At 41.1% G+C, this 16,569-nt stretch overlaps 1 protein-coding gene across 1 annotated transcript in view; it reads right to left on the bottom strand.

Annotated features, from left to right (window-relative positions):
• The window catches only part of LOC147085592 (uncharacterized), a 42,928-nt gene extending 27,716 nt beyond the window's left edge, over positions 1-15,212 (bottom strand). The window contains exon 1 of the mRNA XM_085979149.1: positions 14,966-15,212. Coding sequence (XP_085835275.1) covers positions 14,966-15,212 — 247 coding nt within the window. The remainder of the gene's footprint in view (positions 1-14,965) is intronic.
• Between the last annotated feature and the right edge of the window lie 1,357 nt (positions 15,213-16,569).

Here is a 16,569-nt window from a genome sequence, read left to right as displayed (position 1 = left end):
GGAGGAGTTTAGGATGTTAGATGCATAAATAGATATCTAAAGTCACAAAGTAAGGCTGAAGCAAACAGGAGAGCAGTTCTGTTATTTGACATAAATCTTCTCCATCTTCTTCGAAAAGCAGTGGAACAAACTGACAAGTCAAGAGTTTACTCTGCAATAAATCCTCAGATTTTCTGGTAAAATTCCAAAACCACACACAATTGTAGATGGCTGCTTTTATTAATTATTATTGTTTTATCTTCAATAAACTGATGCTTTGCTTCAAATATAGAAAAGACATTTGTCTGTATGAAATTTCACGTTATACATTATAAAACATAGAGACTGCGCAGTTAGGTGGCAAGTGAAGTTTAACATCGATGAATGCGAGATGATGCACTTTGGTAGGAAAATAGAAGTATCGTGAGGGTAGTGCAGGTGGTGTTGTGTATATGAGCTGTGTTTTTATGCATCTCTCCACTTCACCTGACGAAGGAGCAGAGCTCCGAAAGCTTGTGATTTCAAATAAAGCTGTTGGACTATAACCTGGTGGTGTGTGATTTCTTACATTTGTCCACCCCAGTCCAACACCGGCATCTCCACACCATGGCCTTCAATATTGAACATTGCAATGGAATTTCATTTGTAATATAATTTTAAGTTGCAATGCAGTAGAACATTTCAATGGAATGTTATTTTGCAATATAATAGTCATTTGCATTGCAATAGCACATTGCAATTGAATATCACTTTGCAATATAATATTCATTTGCAATGCAATATAATGTCACTTTGTATTATAATAAAATTTTGCACTGCAATATCACATTGCAAACTAATATCATTTAACTATATCGTTGTCATTTTAATGGAATATAACACTGCAATGGAATATCATTTTGCAATACAATAGTGATTTGCAATTCAATAGAACCTTGTAATGGAATATCATTTTGCAATATAATAGTCATTTGTAATGCAATAGAACATTGCAATGGAATATCACTTTGCAATATAAAATTCATTTGCATTGCAGTAGCACATTGTAATGGAATATCTCTGCTTTAAAATATTTTTTGTAGTGGAATCTGCCTTTCTAATGGAATCTGACTTAGCAGTTTATTATTCATTTGCAATGCAATAGCACATTGCAATTGAATATCACTTGGCAATATAATAGTCATTTGCAATGCAATGGAATATCATTTTGGATATATAATATTATTTTGCATTGCAATGGCACATTGCAATCTAGTATCACTTAACAGTATCATAGTCATTTGTAATGCAATGGAACATTGCAATGTAATATCACTTTGCAATATAATTGTCATTTGCAAAGCAATAGAATATTGCAACTGGATATTACTTTACAATATAATTGTCATTTGAAATTGAATCGAGCATTGCAATGGAATATTACTTTGCAATTTAATTGTCATTTGCAATGCAATGGAACTTTGCAGTGGAATATTACTTTACAATATAATTGTCATTTGAAATGCAATAAATTATTCCAGTGTAATATCACATTGCAATACAATTGTCATCTGCAATGCAATAGAAAATTGTAATGGAATTTTACTTTTTAATATAATAGTCATTTGCAATGCAATAGCATATTGCAATGGAATATCACTTTGCAATATAATAGTCATTTGTCATGCAATATAACATTGCAATGCAATGTCACTTTGCAATTAATCGTCATTTGCACTGTAATAAAACATTGCAAGGGAATATCACTTCGCAATATATTTGCCATTTGCAATGCAATATATCATTGCAATGGAACATCACTGCAATACAATCGTCATTTTCAATGCAATAGAACATTGCATTGGAATATCACTTTGTAATATAATAATCTTTTGAATTGCAACTGCACGTTGCAATCAAATATCACTTAACAATATCGTAGTCACTTTTAACGGAATAGAACATTGCAATGCAAAATCACTTTGCAATATAATGGTCATTTGCAATGCAATAGCAGATTGGAATGGGATATCACTTCGCAATATAATTGTCATTTGCAATGCAACGGAACTTTGCAATGGAATATCAATTTGTAATATAATAATCTTTGGAATTGCAACTGTACGTTGCAATCTAATAGCACTTAATAATATCGTAGTCATTTTTAACGGAATAGAACACTGCAATGCAATATCACTTTGCAATATAATGGTCATTTGCAATTCAATAGCAGATTGCAATGGGATATCACTTTGCAATTTAATTGTCATTTGCAATGCAATAGAAAACTGCAATTGAATATCACTTTGCAATAAAATTGACATTTGCAATACAATATATCATTGCAATGGAATATCACTTTGCATTAAATTCGTCATTTTCAATGCAATAGAACATTGCAATGTATTATCACTTTGCAATACAATCATCATTTGTAATGCAATAGAACATTGCAACGGAATATCACTTTGTAATAAAATTGTCATTTACAATGCAATAGGACATTGCAATGGAATATCGCTTTGTAATATAATAATCATTTGCATTGCAATAGCACATTGCAAACATATAAAAACATAGAAACGTAGAAGATAGGAGTAGGAGTAGGCCATTCGGCCCCTGGAGACTTTTCCACCATTTAATGAGATCATGGCTGATCATCCTAATTCAGTACACTATCCCTGCTTTCTCCGCCTATCCCTTGATCCCTTTAGCATTAAGAAATGTATCTAACTCCTTCTTGAATATATTTAATGAATTTGCCTCAACTGCGTTCTGTTGTAGAGAATTCCAGAGGTTCACCACTCTCTGGTTGAAGAGATTCCTCCTCATCTCAGCCCTAAATGGCTTGCCAATTATCCTTAGATTGTGACCGCTGGTTCTGGATGCCCCCGCCATCGGGAAAATCGTTCCAGCATCTAGTCTGTCTAGTCCTGTTAGAATTCTTTAAGTTTCAATGAGTGCCCCTCTCATTCTTCTAAACTCTAGCGAATATAAGCCTACAAGACCCAATCTCTCCTCATAGATCATTTCTGCCATCCCACGTATCAGTCTGGTGAATCTTCTCTACACTCCCTCCATAGCAAGAACATCCTTCCTCAGATAAGGCGACCAAAACTGCACACAATACTAAAGGTGTGGTCCCACCAATGCCCTGTAGAACTACAGCATGACATCCTTGCACCTGTTCTCGAATCCGCTCACTTTGAAGGCCAACATACCATTTGCCATCGTAACCGCCTGCTGCACCTGCATGCTTACGATCAGCGACTGGTGCACAAGGACAACCAGGTGTCATTGCACTTCCCCTGTTCCCAATGTATTGCAGTCCAGACAATAATCTGTTTTCCTGTTTTTGCCACGTTATACTGCATCTGCCATGCATCTGGGTAATCACCCAACCTGGCCAAATCATACTGGAGTTTCTCTGCATCTTCCTCACAGCACATGAGCCCACCCAGCTTTGTCTCATCTGCAAACTTGGAGATATTACATCTAGTTCCTTCGTCTGGATCATTTATATATATTGTGAATAGCTGTGGTCTTAGCACCGATCCATGCAGTACCCCCCAAGTCATCTACTATTTCTAGGCCCAAGTCCTTAACTACCCTAGGATGTGGATTATCAAGCCATGGGGATTTATCGGCCTTCAATCCCATCAATTTTCCTAACACCAGTTCCCTACAAATAATGATTTAATTCAGTTCGTCCCTCACATTAGCTCCTATGTTCCACGACATCTCTGGTAGGTTATTTGTGTCCTCCTTTGTGAAGACAGAACCAAAGTATGTATTTAATTGGTCAGCCATTTCTTTGATCCCCAATATTACTTCCCCTGTTTCTGGCTGCAATGGACCTATGCTTCACTTCACCAATCTTTTTCTCTTCACTTAGCTGTAGAAGCTTTTACAGTCAGTTTTTATGTTACCAGCAAGCTTACTCTAATATTCTATTTTTCCCCTCTTAATTACTCCCTTCGTCCTCCATTGCTGGATCCTCAACTGCTCCCAATCCTCAGGTTTGTTGCTTTTTCTGGCCAATTTATATGTCCTCTCCTTGGCTCATATGTTATCCCTAATTTCTCTTGTTACCTATGGTTGAGTCACCTTTCTTGTTTTATTTTTATGCCAAACAGGGATGAACAAACTCTGTAGTTCATCCATGTGATCTTTAAAATTTTGCCATTGCCTATCCACCATCAAGCCTTTAAGTAACATTCCCCAATCCATCCTATCCACCTCGCGCCTCATACCATCGTACTTTCATTTATTTACATTCAGGACCCTAGTCTCTGAGTCAACCACTTCACTCTCCATCTTAATGAAGAATTCTATCATATTTAGATCGTTCCTCCCCAAGGGCCCTCCCACAACAGGACTGCTAATTAACCCTTTCTCATTATATAATACCCAGTGTAAGATGGCCTGATCTCTAATAAAATAGCAATATAGAGTGGATGCTGGAAATCAGAAATAACAGCAGAAAATGCAGGAAATACACAGCAGGCCAGGCAGCATCCGTGGAGTGAGAAACAGAGTTAACATTCCAGGTCTGGGACCCTCCATCAGAACTGGAAAAAGCTGGAGATGTAACAGATATTATGCAGATACAGAGACGGGGTGTGTTGTTTAGGAGGGGAGGAAGGAATTGAAAGAACTTACTGAACCAAACATTAATACAATAGCAAAATAATGTGGATGATGGAAATCAGAAACAATAAAGAAAATGCTGGAAATACTCAGCAGACCAGGCAGCATCGAGTTGAACAATTTCAGATAATAATCCCTGCCTCCATTTCTCATGCTGTATGATTTTTGCCATTCCCATTTGCAACATTTTGGGCTAGATTTTCAGTTGCTTGCACCAGCAGTTAGCGCCTTAAGAGAAGTGATTTTCGGGCGCTATGCGTGTAGTGCCCGGGCGCAGCGCAGTTTGCGCCCTGCCCCAAATTAAGTTGCCCGTTAGCGCCGGGGCAAAGTTTAGCGGCCGCACGGATGCGCGCGCTGAAAATGACGTCACATCCTCGTGCAACGCCCTTTGGCCGCCCCGAATCCAAACTTCATTTGGACCGCCCCATTGTGCGGCTGGCGTCCAGAGCGTTTGTAAAATGGAACGCAACACACCCTGGGGAGCGCAAATTAAAGGGCACTCCTCCTGCACTATAAAAGGCAGTCTGCAAGTGTTGTGTGGATGGATCCAGTGTGTTGTTGTGAACGGTGTATGTATGTTTTCCTCCTCCTCCTCCTCCTCCTCCTCCTCTCCCCCCAGACTCTGCCTTTGAAGAAAATACTGAAAATCTAGCCCTTGACCTTTCCTGCCTTTTACAAAAGTACTGAATGTTCTTTCAATTCCTTCCTCCCCTCCTGAACCAATCCCTGTCTCTGCACCTGCTTAATATCTGTTAAATCTCCAGCTATTTCCAGTTCTAATGATGGGTCCCATATCTGAAAAGTTAACTCTGCCTCTCTCTCCGCAAATGCTGCCTGGCCTGCTGAGTATTTCCAGCATATCTATTGTTATGGCCTGATCTCTGGTTGGTTTCTCGACATATTGTTTAAGGAAATCATCCCGTATACACTCTATAGGAATTCCTCCTCCACAGTATTGTTATTAATTTTTTTAGCCCAATCTATATGTAGATTAAAGTCACCCATGCTAACTGCTGTGCCCTTTTTGCACGCATCTCTAATTTCCCGATAATGCCATCCCCAAACTCAGCATTACTGTTTGAAGGTCTGTATACAACTCCACTAATGTTTTCTTAACCTCGGTATTTCTCAGCTCTACCCATACAGATTCCACATCATCAGAGCTAATATCTTTCCTTACTATTCTGTTAATCTCCTCCTTAACCAGCAATGCTACACCACCTCCTATTCATTTTCACATGTCCTTCTTGAATATTGAATACCCGTGGATTTTGAATCCCCAGTCTTGGGCACCCTGGAGCCAAGTCTCTGTAATCCCAATTATATCATATCCGTTTCCATCTATTTGTGCAACTAATTCATCCACCTTATGATGAATGCTCCTCGCATTAAGTCACAATGGGCTGAAAATTCGGTATCGCCGCGCCAGGTCTTTAGTGCCCGAAATTTTGCGCTCGCCCGGATTCCCGTAGCGCCCGCCTGAAATTCAGTTGCGCCACCCCAAGACAGAGGCGGGCGCTATTGCAGGGTTTGGCCGCCTCGTTTGGGGTGATGAAAGTCAGTTTCAGGCGTCCAGCTGCCGCTGCGGCACCCGATGCGGTACGGCAGGCTGGGGTACTGCAGGCCTCCTCCTTCTCTTAAGGAGGAGCTGCCTGCAGCCGTGAGATCGCCGCTGGATTCCCCCGGCAAATGAGCCAGGCACCACGGAGAAGTGCCGGGCTCGTGGGAGTCAGACACCAATGACGCGGGGGGGTGGTGCAGGAGTCCGGGGAGGGAGGTGCGGCCAGGCGGCCGCCGGGAAAGCGGCCGGCCGCCCCTCCACCTTTATGCGCCGGCCTCTTGGAGCTGCAAGGCACCGTTTCTCAAACGCTGTTTGCGGCCGCTACGGGCAAGGCGGCTGCAACTGAATTTGGCCATCGGGATGGAATAGCATTGGAACTGGGGCGCTGTGCTCACCGATGACGTCATCGGTGCCGGCGCAGTGCTACCGGCTAACGCCGATGTTAGGGAGCAACTGAATTTTGGGCGCTAAAAAACTTCCGGCGCAAACCACTCTATAACCAATAAGTGGGCGCAAACGCGACTGAATTTCTAGGCCAATGCCTTCAGCATGTTTTTTTAACACAAAAGGTCCTTTTAGAATGATCATTTAATATAGCCCTGTTTGATTGACAACCTTGATTTTTCTGCCTTCCAATATCAATTTTATCCTTCCTGTCTTTTGTTTTATCCTTGCTTCCCTATATTCAGTCTCCCTGCACAGGTTCCCAACCCCCTGCCATTTTAGTTTAAACACTCACCAACAGAACTAGAAAACATTCCCCCTAGGACATCGCACCCAGTCCTGCCCAGGGGCAATCCGTCCAGTTTGTACTTGTCCCACCTCCCCCCAGAACCGGTTCCAATGTTCCAGGAATTTTGAATCCCTCCCACTAGCACCATTCCTCTAGCCATGTATTGATCTGAAATATCCTTCTATTTCTACTCTGAATAGCACGTGGTACTGGTAGCAATCCTGAGATTACTACCTTTGCGGTCCTATTCTTTAGTTTAACTCCTAAATACCTATATCCAGCTTTTGGGACATCATCCCGTTTTCTACCTATATCTTTGGTACCTATATGTGCCACGACAACTGGCTTTTCACCATCCCCCTCCAAAATGCCCTGCAGCTGCCCCGAGGCATCCTTGCCCCTTGCACCAGGGAGGCAACATACCATCCTGGAGTCTCGTTTGAGGCCGAAGAAACGCCTATCTTTGCCCCTTGCAATAGAATCCCCTATCACTATAGCTCTCCCGGTCTTTTTCCTCACGTCCTAGGCTGCAGAACCCCCCATGGTGCCAGGATTCTGGCTGCTGCTGCGTTCCCTCAATAAGCGATCTCTCCCAACAATAAAAAAAGCGGTATAACTGCTTGAGAGGGGGATGGCCACAGGGGACATCTGCAATACCTGCCTGCACCTACTAAACTGCATGGGCATCACCCATTTCCTTCCTGCCTGTGCAGCCTTTAGTTGCGGTGTGAGCAACTCATCTAACGTGCTATCCACGACGTCCACCACATCGTGAATGTTCGTGTATGTATCCATTTGCAGCCCCAGCGCCGCAATGTGGTCTGCCTGTAGCTGCTGGTGGATATTGCAGGAGGAGCTTTCCACGGCGCCAAGCTATGCTGCCATGCCTTACCGTTTCATTAATTTAAATTAAATTAAATCAAATCGATAATACTTATTACAATGCAACTAAATGATATACTCAAGAGCCCTTGTTTACTATCACTCCCCGCTAAGCAGCAGAGACCTTCGAAACTATAACCACCTAAACTTCATAAACTTTTAACCTTAACTGTCAATCTATAGAGTCGTATAAGTATTCACCCAATCAGCTGCTTCCATTTGCCTGCATCATTTTTTGAATCGTGACGTGGCTCTGGAATGCCGCTGCCAGTCTGCGAGATTGCTAAGCCACTGAGTAAAATGCCGCTCTTCTGTTGCTCATGATACCGGCATCTGAGGAAAAAAGCCCGTGAAAGTGAGATTAAATACCCACTGTACAGCCGCTTAGCTGCCGCTCCTGACACCGGCCTCTGAGGAAAAAAGCCCGCAAAAGTTATTTTAAATAGTCACTGTACGGCCGCTCTCCTGCTGCTCCTGACACTAATGTCAGTTAACAATATCATAGTCATTTGTAATGGAATAGAACATTGTAATGAAATATCACTTTGCAATATTATAGTAATTTGTAATGCAGTATAACAATGCAATTGAATATCAATTTGTAATATAATAATCATTTGCGTTGCAATAACACTATGCAATCTAATTTCAGTTAAAAATACCGTAGTCATTTGTAATGGAACAGAACATTGTAACGGAATGTTAGTTTGCAATATAAAAGTCATTTGCAATGGAATATCAGATTGCAATGGAATATCACGTTGCAATATAATAGTCATTTGCAATGCAATAGAACGTTGCCCTGGAATATCACTTTGCAGTATAATAGTTAATTGCAGTGCAGAAGAATTTTGCAATTGAATATCAGTTTGCAATATATCCGTCATTTGCAATGTAATAGAATATTGCAATGCAATATCACTTTGCATTGGAATATCACTTTGCAATATAATCGTCATTTGCAATGCAACAGAACATTGCAATGGAATATCACTTTGCAAAATAATTGCCATTTGCAATGCAACAGAACATTGCAATTGATTATCGCTTTGCAATATAATAGTCATTTCCAATGCAATAGTCCATTGCAATGGCATATCACTGCAATATAATCGTCATCTGCCATGCTGTAGAACATAGCAATGAATATCAATTTGCAATTTAATAGTCATTTGCAATGCAATACAGCATTGCAATGGAATATTACTTTGCAGTATATTAGGCATTTGCAATGCAAAAGCAAATTGCAATGGAATTTCGCTTTGCAATATAATCGTCATTTGCAATGCAATTGAACATTGCAATGGAATTTCACTTTGCAGTATATTAATCATTTACAATATAATAGCACATTGCAATTGAATATTGCTTTGAAATATAATTATCATTTGTAATGCAATCGAACATTGCAATGGAATGTCACTTTTCAAAATATTAGACTTTTGCTATGCAATAGCACATTGCAATGGATTACCAGTTTGCAATGTAATCGCCATTTGAAATGTAATAGCACATTGCATTGGAAAATCACTTTGCAATATAATAGTGATTTGCAAAGCAATAGTATTTTAGAATACAATATAAATTTGCAATATAACTGTCATTTGCATTGCAATAAAAAATAGCAATAGAAAATCGCTTTGCAGTATAATATTCATTTGCATTGAAATAGAATACTGCAATGGAATATCAATATGAAATATAATACTCATTTGCAATGCAGCAGCACATTGCAATATAATACTCATTTGCAATGCAATAGAAAATTGCAATGGAAAATCACTTTGCAATATAATAGGCATCTGCAATGAAATAGCACATTGGATTGAAATATCACTTACTAACATACAAACATACGAATTCGGAGCAGGACTGGGACACTCGGCTCCTGGAGCCTGCGCCACAATTCAATAAGATCATGGCTGATCAGATTACTGCACATTCCCACCTACCCCGGATAGCCTTTCACGCCCCTTGCCTATCAAGAATCTATACCTTTACCTTAAAAAAATATTCAAAAACTCTGCTTCCAACGCCCTCTGAGGAAGAGAGTTCCAAAGACTCACGACCATTTGTGAGAAAAAAATTCTCCTCATCTCTGTCTTGAGTGGGCACACCCTTATTTTTCAATAGTGATCCCTTGTTCCAGGTTCTCCCACAAGAGGAAACATCCTCTCCACATCCACCCTGTCAAAACACCTCAGGATCTTATATGTTTCACTCAAGTCACCTTACTCTTCTAAAATCCAACGGATACAAGTCTACACTGTCCAACCTTTCCTCATATGACAAACAACCCATTCCCGGTATCAGTCCAGTAAATATTCTCTGAACTGCTTCCAATGCATTTACATCATTCGTTAAATAAGGAGACCAATACTGGACGCAGTAGTCCAGATGTGGTCTCACCAATGCCCTGTATAACTGGAGCATAAACTCCCTACTTTTGTGTTCAGTTCCCCACGCAATAAACAATAAAATTTTATTAGCGTTCCTGATTACTTGCTGTACCTGCATACTAACATTTTGCGACTCATGCACTAGGACACCCAGAGCCCTCTACATCTCAGAGCTCTGCAATCTCTCACCGTTTAGATAATATGCTTCTTTTATATTCTTCCTGCCAAAATGGACAACTTTACATTTACCCACAATGTACTCAATTTGCCAGACCTTTGCCCACTCACTTAACTTATCAATATTCCTTTGTAGCCTCCTTATGTCCTCTCCACAATTAATTTCCTACCTATCTTTGTATCATCAGCAAATGTAGCAACCATACCTTCGGTCCCTTCATCCAAGTTAGTTATGTAAATTATAAAGTATAAGGCCCCAGCACTGATCGCTGTGGCACACGACATGTTACATCTTGCCATTCAGAAAATGACCCATTTTTGCCTACTCTCTGTTTCCTGTTAGCTTACCAATCTTCTATTCATGCCTATATTTTACTGCCTACAACATGAGCTTTTCTTTGCTGCAATAATCTTTGATGTGGCACCGTATCAATTGCCTTCTGGAAATCTTAGTACAGTACATCCACCGGTTCCCCTTTAACCACAGCACATGTTATTTCCTCAAAGAACTCCAATAAATTGGTAAAACATGATTTCCATTTCACAAAACCATGTTGACACTGCCGGATTACCTTGAACTTTTCCAAGTGCCCTGCTATAATATCTATAAAAATAGCTTCTAACATCTTCCCTAGGACAGATTTTAAGCTAACTGGCCTGTAGTTTCCTGCTTTCTTTCTCGCTCCCTCTTTGAATAAAGGAGTTCCATTCGCTTTTTTCCAATCTAATTTAACCTTCTCCGAATTTATGGAATTTTGGAAAATTAAAAAAAAGCATCAACTATCTCACATGCCACTTAATTTATGACCCTAGAATGAAGTCCATCACGACCCCTAGATGTATCAGCCCGCAGCTCCAACAATTTGCTCAGTACCACTTCCCTGGTGATTGTAAATTTCTTGAGTTCCTCACTCCCTTCCATTTCCCCATTTAAAGCTATTTCTGGGAAGTTACTTGTATCCTCTATCTTTCCAATCTTCTGACCTGCCACCCATCTTTGCGCACTTATATGCTTTTTCTTTAAGTTTGAAACTACCTTTAACTTTTTTAGTTAACCACCGATGGTGGATCCTCCCCTTGGAATTTTTCTTTGACGTGGGAATGTATATATTCTGTGTGTTTTGAAATATTCACTTAAGTATCTGCCACGGAACATAAGAACATAAGAACATAAGAAATAGGAGCAGGAGTAGACCAATCGGCCCCTCGAGCCTGCTCCACCATTCAGTAAGATCATGGCTGATCTGATCCTAACCTCAAATCATCTATCACTCTCCATCCCACCCGAACCCATGTGATCTCCGGGAGAGGCGAAAAACCAGATAAAAAACCCAATGGCCAATTTGGGAGAAAAAATCTGGGAAATTCCTCTCCGACCCATCTAAGCGATCGAAACTCTTCCAGGAGATCACTCTGTCCCTATATTTTCTACAGTACTTACCTTCTGTAAACGAGATCTCCACCACAGCCAGGAACAGGAATAAAACCACCTCCTGAAATCTAACACAGAATTAGAACACAAGAAGTACGAGCAGAACCAGGCTACACGGCCCCTGGGCCCGCTCCACTACCCACAGGTCCACGACTATTCCGGACCTAGACTCATGTCCAATTTCCTGCCCACTCCCCATAACCCTTAATTCCCTTTACTTCTAGGAAACTATCTAGTTCTGTTTTAAATGTATTTAATGATGTAGCTTCCACAGCTTTCTGGGGCAGCAAATTCCACAAACCTACCACCCTCTGAGTGAAGAAGTTTCTCCTCATCTCAGTTTTGAAAGAGCAGCCCCTTATTTAAAGATTGTGCCCCCTAGTTCTAGTTTCACCCATCATTGGGAACATCCTCACCGCATCCACCCGATCAAGCCCCTTCACAATCTTATATGTTTCAATAAGATCACCTCTCATTCTTCTGAACTCCAATGAGTAGAGTCCCAATCTACTCAACCTCTCCTCGTATGACCACCCCCTCATCCCCGGGATTAACCGAGTGACCTTCTTTGTACTGACTTGAGAGCAAGTATGTCTTTTCTTAAGTATGGACACCAAAACTGTATGCAGTATTCCAGGTGCGGTCTCAACAATAACTTGTATAACTGCAGCAATACCTCCCTGTTTTAATATTCTATCCCCCTAGCAATAAAAGCCAACATTTCATTGGCCTTCTTGATCACTTGCTGCACCTGCATACTAACTTTGTGAGTTTCGTGCACCAGGACCCCCAGATCCCTTTTTACTACAGTACTTTCCATTTTCTTGCCATTAAGATAATAACTTGCTCTATGATTTTTCCTGCCAAAATGCATAACCTCACACTTTCCAGTATTGTATTCCATCTGCCAAAACTCTGCCCAATTACTTAGCCTGTCTATGTCACTTTGCAGGTTTTTTATGTCCTCCTCACTCACTACTTTCCCTCCCATCGTTGTATCATCTGCAAACTTTGATATGTTACACACGGTCCCCTCCTCCAAATCGTTAATATAGATTGTAAAGAGTTGGGGACTCAGCACTGACCTCTGCGGAACACCACTATTTACTGTTTGCCAGTCTGAGAATGAACCATTTATCCCAACTCTCTGCTTTCTCTCAGAGAGCCAATTCTCCACCCACGCCAGAATATTACCCCCAATCCCGTGATTTTTTATCCTGAGCAATAATCTTTCGTGTGGCAACTTGTCAAATGCCTTTTGGAAGCCTAAATACACTAGGTCCACTGGTTCTCTTTTATCCACCCTGTATGTTACTTCCTCAAAGAACTCAAGCAAATTTGTCAAACATGACTTCCCCTTCATGAAACCATGCTGAGTTTGTCCTATTAAATTATGTTTATCCAAATGCCCCGTTACTGTCTCCTTAATAATGGACTCTAACATTTTACCAACCAGAGATGTTAGGCGAACCGGTCCATAGTTTCCAGCCTTCTGTCTACTACCCTTTTTAAATAAGAGTGTTAAATTAGCAGTTTTCCAATCTGCCAGGACCTTTGCTGAGTCCAGGGAGTTTTGGAAAATTATTACCAATGCATCCACAATCCCTACCGCCACTTCCCTCAAGACCCTAGGATGTAATCCACCAGGTCCAGGGGATCTATCCGGCTTAAGTCCCATTATTTTACCAAGTACCACTTCCTTAGTGATTTTAATCGTATTTAGCTCCTCTCCCCCTAGAGCCCCCTGTTTGTCCAGTGCTGGGATATTCTTAGTGTCCTCTACTGTAAAGACTGATACAAAATAATTGTATCAATTATAGCTGTTCCGTTATTACAAGCCTCAACTATTTCCTGATTAATACTCCGTCCAACAGAGTTGCAACTGTTTGGAGGCCTATAGACAACGCCCACTAGTGTGTTTTCCCCTTATTATTCCTTATCTCTACCCAAACTGTTTCACTATCCTGCTCCTTTGACCCAATATCATTTCACTGTATTATAGTGATTCCTTCCTTTATTAACATAGCCACCCCACCTCCCCTCCCTTCCTGCCTGTCCTTCCTGATTGGTAAATATCCTGGTATGTTTAATTCCCAGTCATGGTCACCCTGCAGCCATGTTTCTGTAATGGCCACAGGATCATACCCATATGTAGTTATTTGTGCCGTTATCTCATTCATTTTGTTACGAATGCTACGTGCATTCAGATAAAGAACTTTCAAATATGTTTTGTGACACTTAGTTCCTGTTTTTTCCCCTTTTACTACTTTACCATTTACTCCATAACTTCTGTCCCTTCCTGACACGTTCTATTTTTTAATTTCCCCACTGCTACCTAAATCTATGACCTTCTCCGTTGTCATTTCTGTTATTTGCTCTCTAGAAAGCTCCCCCCACTAATTAGTTTAAAGCTGTCTCTACAGCCCTAGTTATATGATTCACCAGGACTCTACTCCCAGCACTGGCCAAGTGGAGTCCGTCCCAATGGAACAGCTCCCTCCTGTCCCAGTACTGGTGCCAGTGTCCCAAGAAGCAAAACACATTTCTCCCACACCAGTCTTTGAGCCACGCATTTAACTCTTTAATTTTATTTATCCTAGCCAAATTCGCTCGTGGCTCAGGTAATAACCCAGAGATTATTACCCTTGAGGTTCTTTTTTATAATTTGACCCCTAGCTGCTCATATTCCTTTAACAGAATCTTCTTCCTTGTCCTATCTACGTCGTTTGAACCAACATGGACCACGACAACTGGATCCTCCCCCTCCCACTCCAAGTTTCTTTCCAGCCCACTGCAACTCTATTGACATATCTATTAACCTAATTTGCCAGTTCACTTTAGCTAGCTCTGGTTATATGCCCTCAGAATTGCTCTTATTTAAGTTTAAAATATTGTCTTGGACCAACTCTTCTCTCCCTCAATCTGAATATAACATTCAATCATATAATGAATGCTGCTACCTAGGGGCTCCTTCACTATGAGGTCATTAATGAATCCTATCTGGTTGCACAATGCCAGCTCAAGTATAACTTGCTCTCTGGTTGGCTGCAGGATGCGCTGTTCTAAGAAACTATCCTGGAAACTTTCTATGAACTCACCATCTGGGCTACATTTGCCCAGCTGCTTTTTCCAGTCTATATTTAGATTAAAATCCGCCATGATTATTGCTGTACCTTTCTGACAATCTGCCATTATTTCTTCCTTTATACTCCATCCTACCATGTGGTTTCTGTTTGGCGGCCTGTACCCCACTCCCACAAGTGACTTCTTGCCATTACCATTGTTCATCTCTAACTGAATCGCTTCAATATCCTGGTTTTCTGAACTTACATCATCCCTCTCTATTGTGCTAATGCGTTCATTAATTGACGGAGCCACACCTCCACATTTTCCTAGATTCCTGCCCTTCCTAAATATCATTTATTCTTAAATATTCAGGTCCCAATATAAGTCATCCTGCAGCCATGTTTCTGTAATGCCTATCAGATTGTACTTATTTATTTCTATTTGCGCTATCAGTTTATCTGATTTGTTTCGAATGCTATGTGTATTCAAATGCAGCGCCTTTAGTTTTGTCATTTTATTATTTTTGTTACCTCTAGCCTTATCTGTTAATTTACTCTTAGGAGTTCTACTCTCTATCCCTTCCTGTCACGGTCTGTTTATCATTTCCCATATTAATAACTTTCTCTCTTGCTTTGCCCCCCCCCAAATTTGACCCGTTGCACCCACTATTAATTTAAAAAACTCTCTACCTTCCTAGTTATATGACTCGCCAGAACACTGGTCCCAGAATGGTTCAGATGATGGCCATTTCTCACACACCGTGTTTGAGCCGTGCATTCATCTGATTAATTTTATTTACCCTGTGCCATTTTGCTCGTGGCTCAGGTAATAATGCAGTCATTCTTACCCTTGAGGTTCTGCTTTTTAATTCAGCCCCTTGCTGCTCATACTCTCTCAGCAGAATCTCTTTCCTAGTTCTACCTATGTCGCTAATACATCCATGGACCACGACTACTGGCTCCTCCCCCTCAATATGACAGTTACTCTCCAGTCCAGAGCAGATCTCCCGAACGCTGACACTGGGCAGCCAACTCAGCCGTCTGGACAGTCACTCTTGGCCGCAGAGGACTGTATATATCCCCCTGGCTATGCTGTCCCCTATTACCACTTCATTCCTATTAACTCCCCCCGATTGAATAAATTCCTGTATCAAGGTGCCATGGTCAGTATGCTCATCTACCCTGCAGCCATTGCTTTAATCCACACAGGCCGCAAGAACCGCAAATCTGTTGTACAATTGCAAAGGCTGAGCCTCCTCCACCTCCTGGGTCCCCATACCTGCCTCCTCGCACCACTGACCAAATCAAAATACCCTATCCTAAGGAGTCTGACTGCCTCGTGGAATAAAGTGTCCAGTTAAACTTGCCCCTCCATGATGCATCACAGTGTCCGCAGCTCGGCCTCCAGCTCAGTAACTCTGAGCTGAAGCTCCTCGAGCCGCAGACACTTACCTCAGACGTGTTCATTCTGGATCACACTGGCGTCCAGGAGCTACCACATACTGCAGTCGCAACACATCACCTGCCCCGCCAGCTTCATTGAGTCTTAATTTATTTATTATTAATTAATAAACCCAACAACACCCAATAACATTTATTACTGCTAGTAAACTTTACTAATACTAATGAAAACTTACAATTACTAATACATTTCTACGTCTTTCAAAATTAAGATAAGGGAGCAAAATAGTCACCAACCAATCACTTACCCT

The sequence above is a fragment of the Somniosus microcephalus genome, unplaced genomic scaffold, assembly GCF_052327205.1.
Source record: "Somniosus microcephalus isolate GS21.2 unplaced genomic scaffold, FLI_Smic_1.0 unresolved_chr8, whole genome shotgun sequence".
In the NCBI taxonomy this organism is placed as follows: Eukaryota; Metazoa; Chordata; class Chondrichthyes; order Squaliformes; family Somniosidae; genus Somniosus; species Somniosus microcephalus.
Note: the sequence above shows the minus strand (reverse complement) of the source record. Positions and strands in the feature narration are given on the sequence as shown.